At 36.3% G+C, this 14,950-nt stretch overlaps 2 protein-coding genes across 3 annotated transcripts; one reads left to right on the forward strand and one right to left on the reverse strand.

Moving 5' to 3' along the window:
* The first annotated feature begins 4,463 nt into the window (after positions 1-4,463).
* LOC119067312 (filamin-A-like) lies at positions 4,464-6,129 on the forward strand. The gene is made up of 5 exons (XM_037170221.1): positions 4,464-4,905; positions 4,978-5,138; positions 5,200-5,386; positions 5,449-5,559; positions 5,842-6,129. Exons 1-5 carry the CDS (start codon positions 4,812-4,814, stop codon positions 6,027-6,029), a joined length of 741 nt encoding a protein of 246 aa, XP_037026116.1. The 5' UTR covers positions 4,464-4,811; the 3' UTR covers positions 6,030-6,129.
* A 3,456-nt stretch (positions 6,130-9,585) lies between these two features.
* LOC119067297 (probable aminopeptidase NPEPL1) lies at positions 9,586-14,564 on the reverse strand. Of its 2 annotated transcripts, none has more exons than XM_037170197.1 (11): positions 14,373-14,564; positions 13,497-13,788; positions 13,396-13,433; positions 13,289-13,320; positions 12,883-13,211; positions 12,627-12,806; positions 10,649-10,742; positions 10,427-10,577; positions 10,177-10,359; positions 9,943-10,053; positions 9,586-9,866 (listed from the first exon to the last, which is right to left on the reverse strand). In XM_037170197.1, exons 2-11 carry the CDS (start codon positions 13,786-13,788, stop codon positions 9,735-9,737), a joined length of 1,542 nt encoding a protein of 513 aa, XP_037026092.1. In that variant the 5' UTR covers positions 14,373-14,564; the 3' UTR covers positions 9,586-9,734. The 2 variants fall into 2 exon arrangements, with proteins under 2 accessions (XP_037026092.1, XP_037026093.1); XM_037170198.1 differs by having other exon boundaries at positions 14,180-14,385.
* Positions 14,565-14,950: the final 386 nt, after the last annotated feature.

The raw sequence follows: 14,950 nt of genomic DNA on the forward strand, positions 1-14,950 counted from the left end.
CATTTATTTTTCAAACAACGTCCCCGTCACATCCCTAATGGTGTCCGATATGGTTACATCTTGAAACGAGTGTGGACAGTAATTATTGTTAATAATTCTTTAACAATGGACTTTTCATGTTTATTTTTTGTCTATCTCAACGCTGTACGAATTTCCTACTAGGAGCATAGGCATTGTGTTCATAGAAGGACGGCCTTCCAGAGTTCTTTCCACATGTGGGTTTTCGTACTTGATTGACTTCACAATAGACCGTGTGAAGTATAAATAATTTATTTTTAATTCACGTTGATTATTATTCTGTAGAACAAAAGTGTGTTCAGAATATCTGAAAAATGTCTGCTTGATTTTATATCTTACTTTAAAAGCTGTAATTTGAATGAGACTTAAAGGGTATCCGAACCATTCTAATTCATTCTAATTGGATTCTTACTAAGATTCTAATAAGTGGGATGGCATCGGGATGGCAAGAATATTTTTCAATAATTTCTAAATAAAAAAAATTTTTTTTTTTTCAATGTTTTTCATGGTAAATCTTCTTTTTATTGAAATATAAAACCTTTTTCTCAAAATCACACACGGTCTATTCAGTTACACCCACAACCGTCGAAGGAACGATGCCAAACAGACTCGGAAAGCCTTGTTACAAGTCTCAAGAAAATAATTTTTCCAAACTGCATTACAACGAGAAATCGATGACATGAGTATCGACGGCTTTCCGAAGAATCCGCGAGCTCCTGAAGAAATGACGAGTAATTGAAGTATCTGCACGAACTCACCGTTTTTTTATTTTCAAGAAGTGGTTGTCGCTCTGGGTATTATGGGATCTTAAGAGACCACTTTCAACAGTAGGGCACTTCCCTCATGCAAAGTTTTGGAAATATCAATTTTGGAAGAACAAATCCAATAATTGAGCGATTGCTTTAAAAAAACACTTGAGTATTTTATGATCTTAGAATACTTCACTTAATTGATTTTTTTGGCTCGCTCCGCTCGCATTCAGTTATTCATAGTAAAAGAAAAAGATTACATTAATTTAAGGGACAAACGCCAAAACGCATAACTTAAGCAAATAATATCAATTGACGCGATGAATAAAAAAAAACGCTCGCTACGCTCGCGTTCTTACATATCGATGTAATTAAACTTACTTCTTGTAAAAATTCGTTTTATTTTAAGTGTCCAATTTTATTGGATGTCGTTCAGGCAAAAAATCAAATTAATGATCAATTGCAAGTAAGGTAATTTATCGTAGTTCGTGCTATTTTTCAACATTTTGCATTTGAGCATTGATAACGTGGAAAGTGTTGTTGGAATTGGTTTAGACTGAGTGTCAACTTGAAGTATGTTTAATTAATTAACGATTAAATCAATAATTTCATGAAAAAGTTTTAATAATTAAGAGCAACTTATATTTTATTGATGATGCAGCTTCGTGCTATGCTGATCGCGGTTCGTGCTTTTGTATGAATCTTACTTCGTGCTACCATACAAAAGTCATAGCACGAAACTAAATACATCGAATCAAACTTCGTGCTATCAAATTGTTTGCATGTAAATTCCCATAAGCGAACCAAGATCATTTTTTGATAGCACGAACCCAGATAAGTTACCTTAATATTTGGTCGCTGTCATGGAATGTAGTGCTATTTTCTTATCTTCTTTCGCTATTATTTCACAAAGCGAGTCTGTTAGCTAGTCTGAAAATTATTTAGTTTTATCAAATGCATCGATAAACTAGTAAGGTTTCCAACAAAATCCATCTCTAATAACGCGATTGTTTAGCTTTTGCTTCCAACTATCGCCCTATCATCATAGTGCCATTGTTTGTGAGGAACCACTGAAAATTAATTTTAACGAAAGTTTTCAATTTTTCTGCATGGAAGAATGCTAGTGCCCTGCTCGAAGAACATTCGTAAGATTTCTGACCCATGTTTGACTGATAATGTCAATCTGGGTTTAAAAAAAAGCCACCCAGCCTCTACAACAAAAAAATGTAATATCTTTCAAGAAAATCCATTGCCTCAGCCACACAACCGATTTTCTTACCAACATCCGATGTATCGAACTATACACCCGGAATCATTTAAAATTTCATTTATAAGGAACATTTTTGTACTAACTTGCGATGCGACCTACATTATTTGTTCCATTGTTATAACTTCAAAAACTAATAAACGCAAGCAACTGAACCCCGGTTCTCTTTATCCGAGCATTCATTCATTCTTTGTGTTGTATATTATACGATACTGGGGAGTTGATTCTACCCAGAATCAATTATATCGAAGAAAAGAAATTCTTTCGAAAATAATAAATGGTTGACGACTAACGACTCCGTTGTTAAAGTATGGTTATCACGGTTTCATAGTTGCATGATTTCTATTCATTGTGCGGTATGTAGACAAGTTTTAATGAGTTTAACATTATACAACATGTAGTAGAAAGAAGTAGAGGAATATTTAAAAAAAAAAAAACCCCGCGCGCTGAATTATTATTATGTTAGACATTATTATTTAAATTTTTTTTTTTTTTAGAAAATTCACATCTCTTTATTGCTTTGTTCTAGGACATAATAAAATATAAATTATCTTTTGGTACAGCGACAAAGAATAATGTAAAAATTATGACGGGAAAAAAATTAATTAAAATAATAATACAAATTTATTCGAAAAAAATTCAAGACAATGTTGCGTTTCATAATGAAATGAATTTTTAATGGCACATAGAGTGTATATGAAGGACGGTTCGAACCATCGACGTATAAACAAACACACACAATTTCCACAAGCTAGAGAGATAAAGTGAGAGTGTACAAGAGTATATTTATGTTTTCAAAAGGACCGTTAAAACACAAAATTGAGTTTTTTTTAATTAGGTTAAAAAGAAAAAATTACCACAAAGTTATGCCACCACCAAAGGTGACATCAAATTTACCTGGTTGGTGTTTTTTCGTTCAGTTTTTTTCTCAATAGGACCCCGAGTAGCCGTGGAGGAGAAGTGGAATGGAGAGTAAGAGACCAATTTTCTTTTTTAAGTTGATAATAGTATCGTTTCGCTGGTAGTTCAATTTTCTCGACTAGATTCGAGAGTTGAATTTCAATTGCAAAAATGTTTCCCATTTTAAATACTTATGCTCAAGAGCATAAGAAACTTATGCCGTCAAGAACATGGAACGAAAGGCTGATCTGGAATAAAATGATGAAAAATGAGAACTCCTTCGTTATGGAGATTATTTCTTAGTGTTCAAACCTTGAACGATTAGTCTAGAATGTTTTCTTACCAGGAAATTTCCCACTATAGTTTTATGTCGAAGAAAATTGGTCGTACTGAAATAGATTGGTATAGGTTACAACTTTGTTCGAGTCGTCCAAAATCCGTATAAGGCCAGGTCATAGTGATTTTCATATAATTCAATGGGTTCCTTTGTGCTTCGTCCAACAGACAACCGGAGAAAATGTTTTAATTTTTGTTCTGATTGAATAAAGGTTCGTTCTTTTCCTATTACAGTGGACGTCAGTGGAATTTATTCATGAATTTGCTTCAGCTGTTTTTCATCCAGTCAAACAAACAAAATTACTCATATACGCCTTTATATGGTTTTAGTGGCATATATTACCCGTTAAAACAACTACAAGCCGATTTGTTTGTGTGAGTGGATTAGCTGAAAAACAGATGACGTCATTGACGTCCTCTGTAACGTACAGATCTACAGAAAATAAGCTAATTACTCCAAAATTGATGCTTCCCATTTCCCGATGTTAGGAAATTCACAGAAAGTTGCCTTCCTGATTCAAAATTAAAATTAATTGTTTGACGATGGTTCCTGAGCATTCGCAGCGAGAATTTGAACATTTATGAACATTTTTACAACATTCATAAGGTTTTATCGTAATTTAGTAGGTCGATACAATTAAAAGTTTCATGTGACTTTTGGTGGCAAAGTCCCTCACTGCAATTACTGTTTTGCACACGTAAAAGTGCCACTTTTGAATCTAAGCTGTTCTCTTGCTGTTATTCATTTGTCTGATTTCTCACATTTCGTATGGCAGACAATGAGAGGAATTCAGAGAAGCGGATAAGACCAGCTTAGATACCGAAGTGGCACTTTTTACGTGCTCTAAACAGTCCGATTGCATTTCTAAAACATTCCACTTTTTCATTCCACCTTAGAATAAAACTTAGAGCGTGATGACGTGAGAGTCTGCATCATTATACGAACCTATACACAGTCAATAACATAACAGTCATCAACAACATCGTGTTGAATGATTTCAGTTTTCAATTTGCTCACAGGATGTTTTGATGAAAAATTCGCGCTCGCACGTAAAAATAATATTTTGTGAACTAAATTTAAATTTCATTTCTAATTTTAGCTCAATCACTGGTTACGAGTGGTTCTTTCATTTTAATAAGACACATTAGTAAAATTATACTTGTTAAACACCGTTACGTACATACATTCCCCTGCGTTATAAGTTCTTTTTCAAAGAAAACATCATTCATTAAGAGAAAGAGAGTTACACCATTCCCCGCTGTTTACACGAACGGAAAAGAAATCGGAAAATTTCAGTTTACATTTTCCATTTTATTTTTGTTTTGATTTTTTTTTTCTTTGCTTTTTCCTCTTTCATAAATAAGTAGTTGGCATTTAGCACGCGCATAAAACCGCAAATTCATAAATCTCAATTCTGTGAAAGTACCAACGTCGTATATGTTTTACTTGCGTCATATTACGTGAACTTTAAGCATCCATATTTTTTATAAATATTTTATGTGTGATTCAGCGTATATTTTGACACAATAAATCAGATATTATGTTCAAAGTGTCACAAGAGATTTACCTAAATTCTAGTGATTCGGCAAATTTGAGCAATATTTATGGGACATACAAAAAATCTGAAAATGACGGTTATAAATACTTTCTGAATTCGCAAACAATCACACCGAAATTAATGTGTGCAATCCCGTCCACTTTTACAGGTTCTTATGCGATAAACGAGCGCAAAGTGTTTGTTTCACCAGAGGTGTCGGACACAAAAAAAATTTCGATTCTTCACTTTCCCACCGATCCTCTGCAGATCAATCAAGTTTGTGAATTTATTGTTAAGAAAAATGATGCCAGAGGAAATGTCGAAGCCCAGGTGCCAATTTATGCCAATTAAAATTGAATTCAATAATTAATACTTTCAAATGTACCACCAGCTAATAGCGCCGAGTGGTAAGAAAACCATTTTACACCTTCATCCAACCGACCCTGACAGACTAACTGTTCGTATTGTTCCACTGGAAACCGGAAGTCATAAGATACATGTTCGCTTCAATGCTGTAGAGATCCCTCAATCACCTCTTCAGTTTGACGTTTGTGATGAAAGCCAGTCGTTCGCACATAGTATGTTCATTTTGCTGAATATTATCGCGGCAACAGTAATGAATGAAAATGTTTACATTTAGAACTTCCGGTATTTAGTTCTGATGCGAGCAAAGTCACATATCGCGGAATTGGCATTCAGAGCATAAGCCTTCACGACAAGAATGAATTCTATGTGGATGCGTCCAAAGCTGGTATTTCAATTTTATTCTTTATTAACGCACCACAGCAATGCACTGCAGGCGAAACACCAAAACAGAATATAAGGGGCCTGCTTATTACGCTGCCAGGGCATTTTTTCATTAATTAATTTTTCAAGAATTTTAAATAATTTCGTGTGTTTTCAAGAATCGATTTCCCGGCACTGGCGCGGCGTTCCAAACAAAATAATGAGCCAATTAACCGTTAAAAAAATCTGTGCTGGTGCTTGCAGTGCGTTGTCCACAGTCGTGTAATATATTTTTGTGTTACCATAGGAAATAACATATTATTCATTGGCGTTTGCGGTCCGAGAGGACAGTGCGAAGAGGTGGCTGTGAAACATCTAGGCCAAAATAACTATTATGTGACCTATCGTGTTCAAGATCCTGGACAATACTTGATTGCCGTCAAATGGGGCGATGAACATGTCCCAAACTCACCATTTTCACTGGAAACAAACTAACCAATGACAGTTAGTGCGGCTATGTAAAGTAAAATTTTTGTCGATGTATTATTAGGACTAGATATTGTTAAAATAAATAGCGAAATTATGTGTACAGAAAGCACTTTAGCATTTAAATGAGTTTTCAGTTTCGGACAAAGAGCGACAAATCATCAAAATACATGAGAAATCGGAGGATTGAAGGGAAGCATTGGAATAAAGCATTTCAGACGAATACACGTCATCTGTCCATATCAAAATAGAAAGTAATCTGCGAAAACGTCATCCGATTCACGCTGTTGAATGTCATCCAATACTTTGACATAAGCCGATGATGCACTAACCGGTGTTGATTCTTTCAAGGTTCAGGAAGAACTTTCAGAACTTTGGATTCTTTAGGCAAATACAATTTGAAGGTAAGTAAACGAAAATATTCTCGTCATGAATATGTTACTTTGTGGCAATTTCAGCTAACCGTTAAACATATTTGTGGAGTTCGCCGACATTTTAGTCTTAAAACCACAAAATATACTTTGAAAACCATGATATTAGGACAATAAATGACAGTTCAGACAGGACGATAATAGTTATTTACGTATCTGTTGTGGACGGTACATTTTAGGCAATTTCGTGAGTTACAGCCCAACGAAGTGAGGGCGACAATTGAAAGTGCCTAAAGTAAATTGTCCACAACAGATGCGAATCCAACTTTTCATGCAAGAGCCGAAAATTTCTGTAAAACCCCCGTTGTCGGTCCGACACATGAAAATGACATTATAGAGTGAGAGCTTAATCCCTTGAAAATTTTAGATTTTTCCGTTCGCATTGTTTAAACACATTTTTATTCATAAATCAAAATTGAATTCTCTGGTCCTTTTGTTATATAATTCTTCAAAAATGATGTCTGTTATCGTAGCACAGCTCCTAGCATTAACATAGAAAAGATTTGGAGACTGATGAAATCAGTCAGCAAGAGTTTTACCTTTTTTATGCGGAGTCATGCTTACTTCGTGTGAATTAAAATACGCAACACAAACACATGCAAGTGTACACGTACACATCTATCCAAACTTGGAGGCTTTTCGACGTTTGACAAACGAGTCACTGTTATCCAAAATCGATTATTTCAACGCCCCGATACATACTAGGATTCAGCGGAAAATGTCGCATTGAGAATTTTTTTTGTATAGTGCTATTTTATTGAAATCGTTTCAAAATTTCATATACATTTTACAAATCATTGAAGATCTCTCACATGCCAGTAGATTTCTGAGAATAATTCTTCATCATTCAGGTTTCGTTGCAGTAAATCATTTTTCATAACTGACAAGGCAGTTAATAATATGGTCGGAAGTTTGGTCGGTTAAATTACACAATGGACGCATTGGACTGTTCCACGACAGAGTAAAGTTAACCAGGCAGGAGCGCTTGTTTGACTAGGGACCTGAATAATCTAGTAGCCCAATATTTTTTGCAAATAAAGCTTTTCAATTTATGTCAGTGTTTATTTGGGTTCATTTTTATACAGTGTATTAGGTCCCTTATTTGACGTTTCGAAAATGAACCGCTCCTGCCTGGTTTATTTTACTCTGCCGTGACTGTTCATTCCTATACGGTTCAGGTCATAACATGTCATGACCATTCATTTTTCTGAAATTTGCTACGTAAACTTTTCTGGTGGTTGATTTTATTGAATTGGGAGTTAAGTCTGACCACGACTTGTTTCTGGCTTCAAGTACATGATGTAAAGCAATATTTTCCAACAATGATTTTCTTATTTTACTTTTTGCTATTTTGAATTTTTTCATGTTCGACTTTCTCTTCTTTTTCAATGTAAACCGTCTTACTTTTGGCTCCAGGCTTATTCAATATTTTATGTATAGATCTTGTATTTTAAGGAAGAATGACATTTTCGACCGCAGTATGTTTTCCACAGGTTTAACATAATTCCAGAGACAGTATGGAATTCTACGTAGTCTTTCAAACAACTCCAGGGCGGCGTGGGGTATTTTGGCACACGGTGCTGAAACAACGTATTTTTCAACTACGTAAAAGGTGAACTCGCACACGATTTCTCGATACCAAAATTTTGTAAAAGGAGTCATTAAGTCGATGAGATGGCTAAAAAGCATTTGCAGCAATAAACTTGCGTGTGCGAGTTCACCTTTTACGTAGTTTAAAAGTGCGTTCTTTTGGCACTGTGTGTACCAGATTCCCCGATACCTCCAGGACAGCTTCGTCACATAAATATTTAATCGGCTTAAGGTCACTAAATATTTACATTGCAGCGATTGGCGTCGATTTAATGCCGCCGGTTATGATCCGAAGTGCTTTATTTTGTACTATTTCCAGTCTCTTCTTTTGTCACAAATCTCAATTCGCTTCCGTTCATGAGCACTGGTAAAATGTACGTTTTGTAAGTCAACATTAGAGTGTCTTTGGATGCGCCCCATTTTGTGCCAGTTAACCTTTTGAGTATTTTGAGTCTTTTTTCTGATTTGTTGACCTCTTCGGTAATGTGTGAATTGAAAGTCAAACGTTTATCATCCTAGATAACGTTGATTGGTAGTTTCTTTCATCTCTTCATTTATGTGGAACAAATTGAGTTCTCTACAATTGAGGATGATCTTAATTCACCACAATGAACTCAAATAATCAGAAAATTCCCATCAAAGACCTTTCATAATAATTAGCCCTTCGCACTTATCAACGCGCTCCGTTTTTTTACAGTGACAAAACTTGTATAAATACACTGTCCAGTTTCAGTGCTCCAATTTGAGTACCACTCAAGCTTGAAGTGCGTTAAACTTATACAATTCAGGTCGACAATGTTATCAATTATTTTACTGTTACGGCATGACAACAAAAGTAGGTAGCAGCCATTAAATTACTGAAATGAAGTTCTCAATCCATCGAATAACTAGAGAAGGATTCTTAGTTCACGAGTTAAATGACCCTCTAGCATAGCCCTTTTTCAACTATATTCCCGGGGACACACTCGACAGATTTAGCCAATCTTCATATTCACAATTTCCTCAAGTTTTGAATTTAGTATCGCAGACACTTGGCCCTTACACTCTGCTATGAACTATTGAAGTGTCACAAATGACATATCAACTATAGTAGCCCTCAGTGCGGGGCTAAGGGCTACGAATTCAGTTTCTGCTTCTGACGTCCATAATTTTAATGGTGCTATGAGTGGGGACATTTTTACGATATCTGGAATTGAGGTCACAAGACCCGCCCTACTTAAAAAAAAGAAACTCTGAATGACAATAGACCGCCCAGCATGTGTGCAAACTATTTCATTTAACAACTACCGAGTACAATGTGGTTGAACTTACCCATAATGCAAACTAACCGGTACGTATCCCAACTTATATTGAATATTATACATTCTTGTGCAGTGAGGTCACGTGCAAAGTGTGGTAATCACATGACTCTAAGCAAACATTTGCCCACAGAACGCGTGCTATTATACCAGTTTAATCGGTTCAAGCTATGTTGTCGATGAACGGAAATCTATTGTGACAACAGAATTTGTGTACATAAACGGGGTGGCAAACGAAAAGTCTAATTGAAAATGCAAATATTTAATTATCTCGCAAAAATATTTTGGCCACAAAAACAAAAAGAATTTTCTTTTATTGAAGATTGAGCACTCGATGAAAAGTCTTACGACAAAAAACGTCTCATCCGAATCAATGTTTGTCTTCGAATGGCTTATCAGCCACGGCATATTTTCTTAACTGGCGGTTCACACTTTTTCGGTGCTATCGATCTGAGTAAATCGCATTGTGTTTCGTTGCCAAACAATGTGCACAGCAGTGAAACACCATAGCCAGTGGCACGTTCACCCTACAATGGATGGACGAGATTATACATATATCAGCTCAAAGTTCAATTTCTTGTGCAAACTCATTTCCAAACGTACACAATGCACTGGATATGCCATATCGAAATGGATCCATATGCCAGGGAAATCAAAACCAATATGGGAACCTATGAATAATCCAGCACATGATGAGAGCGCATTGCTGCGATCCTATAAAACACAAATTCGATTTTTTTCCGCTCTCGTAAATTTGATGTAACAAATTTATGGTTTCTCGCTACTTTCATATCATATAGAAATGAACAGCACCGAGAGCTTGTGGTGTATACATACACTGACTGAATTTTTCATATCGGCTACGGCCGATGTGTATTCGCTGAAATGCAGTTCTGGACAGTAAACGATTGGTGCTAATAAATCACCGGATGCGCGGCCTGCTTCAACGCTACGAATTTCCCATTCTTCGTCATTTGTCAGAACAGCACCGTGATACTTTCCGGTTGCGATTCCCTGCGCCTAATTCGAACGGAAATGGGAAAAATGTAACATAACACCAGGGTCGGTTGGATTTGATGTGGCATACCCCAGTCAATGTGGCCATATCAACGATTATGTTCGCCTTTAAGTCTTTTCTTGCATATGCTACTCCGTCGGCTAGCACCAGTCGACCTTCAGCATCAGTGTTATTTATTTCTACAGTTTTACCCGAATAAAGGGTATGTATATCGTCTGGTCTGAATGGGGGGAAAGTTTTTTTTTTAGAAATTCATTCTTCAACTGACACAAAATATGATCGTCTACTCACCTCGTTGCATTACCGGCAACTGAATTTTCAGCTAGGCAAAAAACAGCGTGCAGATTTTGATTAAATCCTGATTTAACAAATGCGTAAAATGCACCTGAAATATCACAAGAACCGTGTTTGTATTATAGGTCAATTAGACACTAATTAGAAAGGTAAAAAAATTATCGACAATTAAAACGATTATTAAGAAATTAAATTCACCACCACAATTGCAAACAATACTAGAAGACAATCGCATCGAATAGATCGTGTCCGATAAATACGGTCAGATCCAGGCCTCCCACACCTCTAAAATCAGGATTTATAAACTAAAAATGCTTTTTAAAATAAACATTTTCGGTCAGTACAGTAGTAGTAGCTCGATGAAATGTTGAAATATGTTTGAAAACTATCCTGTCCCGAATTCCTTTGGGAATTACCTATTAAATTAGCTATTGCAATCACATATCGACATACTTTTAGTAACATTTTATCAAAGTTTTAATGAAACTTTGATTCCGTCTCAAGACCGGTCAATCAAACTATTTATTCAGATGAAAAAAAAAACGTAAATTTTGTGTAGGAAGAGCCAAATGTCCAAAATCGAACTTAGACCTTATGGGTAAATTTGGACTACAATTTTCCTGGATAGATCCATTTTTGATCCTGAAAAGTCAAAACAATTCTTTGCACGTAGGACAAACAAAGGATGTTACACGAACAGGTGACTTCCCAGCAATGGCGAAAAAAATTGGGGCTTATCAACCTTCGTTCAAGGATGAATCAATCACAAAAATAATGGCCTTCCACATCCATAAACATAAAAGGTTGTTAACAAATATATTCATTCAGCGAATGGAAGATCTTAAAAATCTCCTAAAATGTAAGTCTAAAACCTCCTAAAACTCATAGATATAGGAGGATTTTTCAAGCGCGGAAGGTCTGCAGATCCAATCGAGCATATCGTTGGTTCATAAATCAGAAAGTATATGCTATACTAATGCGCTACCTAAGCTGAAACATGCTTGTTCTGTGCTCCTAGACCAAGGTGAAACCTCAGATGAGCCGACTTCAGATTTAATCGTTTGGACAAGACTCCAAAAAGATCTTGCACTTATACTCGTATAGAGAGACCCTGATCGGGGTACTTCCGGCGCTTAAAAACAACGTTACGTGGTCTTATGTATTGCTTGCATGTACGTGAGATCTCAGACTAAAATTTACTATTTTTCGCACTGAAACCATAGATCGAAGCATGCTATACAGCAATCAGTTCTAGAATCTTTGCGTCATCGATAAGGCATCCCTGAATGCCTGAATGAAAATTTTGGAATTTATGGATGGTTGGTCGACACTACTTTTTCTCTACTCGCTAACCATAAATTTCATTTGCATATGTCAGTGACGTAATGATAAGTTGGTGGATGAGTACAAAATGTGAAAGACCTAGCGATTTTGAAGTAAATGTAAAGAGAAGAGAATTTCGTTTTCAAATAGATTTCGCACAGGACCTTTCTTAGCTCGCGGAACTTTACCACCTCACCTACTAGTGGAACGAATTCAGAAGAATTCAAGTTCTAAGAGAAGTCTAACAACAGATTTAAAGCTATTTTCGTTTTAAAGTTCTTCAGGCACGGAACTGTTCATGGATTGCTTCACATATATATATAGTGCAGTCTATTATTTACAACCTAAGTAGTAAAAAGTATTCCAAAAAGCAAGGCAACACCTTCAAATTTAGTTGATGTAACAGAACTGCGGCAGACAATTCATTGAACTCGGTTTCAATTCTCCGTGAACGTAAAATTCAGCTTTATTGCATAATGATAAGAGCTTGCTGCTATCGTACGAACAAAAATGATTCGGATAACAAAACTTTTCAGATTATTTGTTATGAACATTCATTGTCCAGAATTGTAGTGAATGTTCATCGTTTTTATAGAGACGAAAGTAGACCTAACTCTGAATATTAATTTAAAATTTCTACAGAACAACTTACCAAGAATGGCAGCAGCACCTCCACAGTCACGTTTCATGCCCGGCATGGCTGTTTTTCCTTTGATACTTAAGCCACCAGTGTCATAAACGATTCCCTTACCAACTAAAGCAATTGTATCGGTTGCTGCAGCTGGTTCATAAGATAAAACTACTAAGGCTGGTGGGACGACTGCTGCTTTACCTAAAATTATTTCGAGAAAAAAAAAACGTTCAGGTCACGTCCGTTGAAGTTGAAATAAAGACAATTGATAACCTACCTACGCCATAAATACCACCGAAGCCTCGCTCCTTCAGCTCTTCGCCGCTGATTATCAATGGCGAGATACCAAGCAGATTGCCAATCTTTTGAATTTCGTTGATAAAATGGGATACATCCATATGACTGCATGGTGCATCGACAATTTTGGCTGTTAAACGGATGGCATGCTCGGCATTTTCTAAACATTCAATGTCGTTGTCAGTCAATTGATAGTCGGAGACGGAGTCATTTTCGATCAGAATGAACTCAATGTTAACAGTCGATGAAATATCGGCGGTTACAGTTTTCAACGAGAACAGTGGAAAGGCTCGGACGGCTGCACATGCACTGTTGGTAAAAGAAATTATCTTGAGATTCCCACACTTTTGGTAAATTTATGAATCGGAGGTGCAACTGGTACGTACCTGGCATACAAATCACTTTTATTACAGACGATCTGCGAAAGTAGAAAGAGGATGATTTTAGCGTGACCTTAGGTTTGGATTATAGAAAATTATGAAAATCGTCTTACCACTATGCTCTCTGTAACGGTCATCGCATGGGTTTTCACTGACAAGTGCAATTTGGATGTTAGAACAATCGACGTCAATTCAATTCAAAGCTAAATGTTACCTAGTGCAGTCACTGAATGAGCCCGCGATGGTGTATTATGTCGTGAGGTTTTGGTTGGCAGAGCTGCAATGGTCGCAACATCCAGAAACAATGGACAATAGTCGGTAGGCGACGGGTGCAAGCATGTCAAGGCACTTTTGAATGTTTCTTCGGTAACGCGCGGTTCCAGTTTGCATCGGACATGGTCAAATTGTAGAATGGACAAATGCCGCAGTTGACCAATTATCAAGACGGGATGTTGTTGTGGATCCGTCTTGGTGAGGGTTTTGTTGAATTTGACTTTGGTAACCATCTGAAAGGTTTGAACAGAATTTTCTTTGGCTTTTCATCCTTTGTTTAACTTTCTGTCTATCGATTCTGGCAAACACAGATTATTGTGTGTCGTAGTTGGAGAGATATAGAAAATCTAATGAAAACAAACATTCGATTGTAATCAACGAACAAATACAAAATTGTTTGCTCTGATGTCAATGTGCTTATAAGATGTTAACGTTATCGATATGAAAATTTATACCATACATTGTGTGCGGACATGCACGGCACACATGTAAGAGCAACAACAATTTTATTTTATGTTTAGCATTTTTTAGTCGCTGTATAGGCGTGTGTAATACACCGACCGACGATATACAATGTTTGGACAGATTACGGAAAATGAGACACACAAAGAGTGTAGCACTAACATAAGAAAAATAGTGTACACCACACGAAGAGCATAACGAAAACCGGTTTATGCATATACTCCTTTACAACATTTTCTATCCTTTACATCAACAAATGCGAAAAATCCACACGTTTTCATACACCTTATGCATCAATTCCATTAAAGTTGATTAATTATACGAATGAATTATCGAAATGAATGCAACCGCTTACCTCTGATCCGTTTGATGCGACGCCAAACGAAACGTATGGATGATTTTCGATTTCTGTCTGAAATTCTCTTCTTCTTTGTTTGCTGCTTGCACTGGTATAATACAATCAACAGCACATACACAGTGCTCTTTACCATAAAATATAGATAAAAATTGGAGGCGAAAAAAGATTGGCAACGCAGAGAAATGATATCGAGAATGGTGGGCGCAACGTCATCTAGGTCTGGAACAGTATACTAGATCAAATCTAGTCGTAAGGGTAAAAGAAAGTCAAATTAGAAATGGCTTACTCATCTGTTACCGGCTACGACAAAGCTGATTCAAAGCGATGCAAATGATTCCATTTTTAATGTCAATGTTTCACAATCTTGCACACGCCAAATTGATTTTAAAATTATTTGTTAAGCCTGTCATTCACTTAAAAGTTCTCCTTTTACAAACTTTTGGTAACGAGAAATCATGTGCAACTTCACCTTGTAAGTTTTTGAAAAGTTTGCGGTTTTGGTGTACCAGACGATGGGCAAGCGCAAGATGATTTTTCCTTCATTCGCTTTCTATGTAATGCTTAATTTCCTCTTA

The sequence above is a fragment of the Bradysia coprophila genome, assembly GCF_014529535.1.
Source record: "Bradysia coprophila strain Holo2 chromosome X unlocalized genomic scaffold, BU_Bcop_v1 contig_12, whole genome shotgun sequence".
In the NCBI taxonomy this organism is placed as follows: domain Eukaryota; kingdom Metazoa; phylum Arthropoda; class Insecta; order Diptera; family Sciaridae; genus Bradysia; species Bradysia coprophila.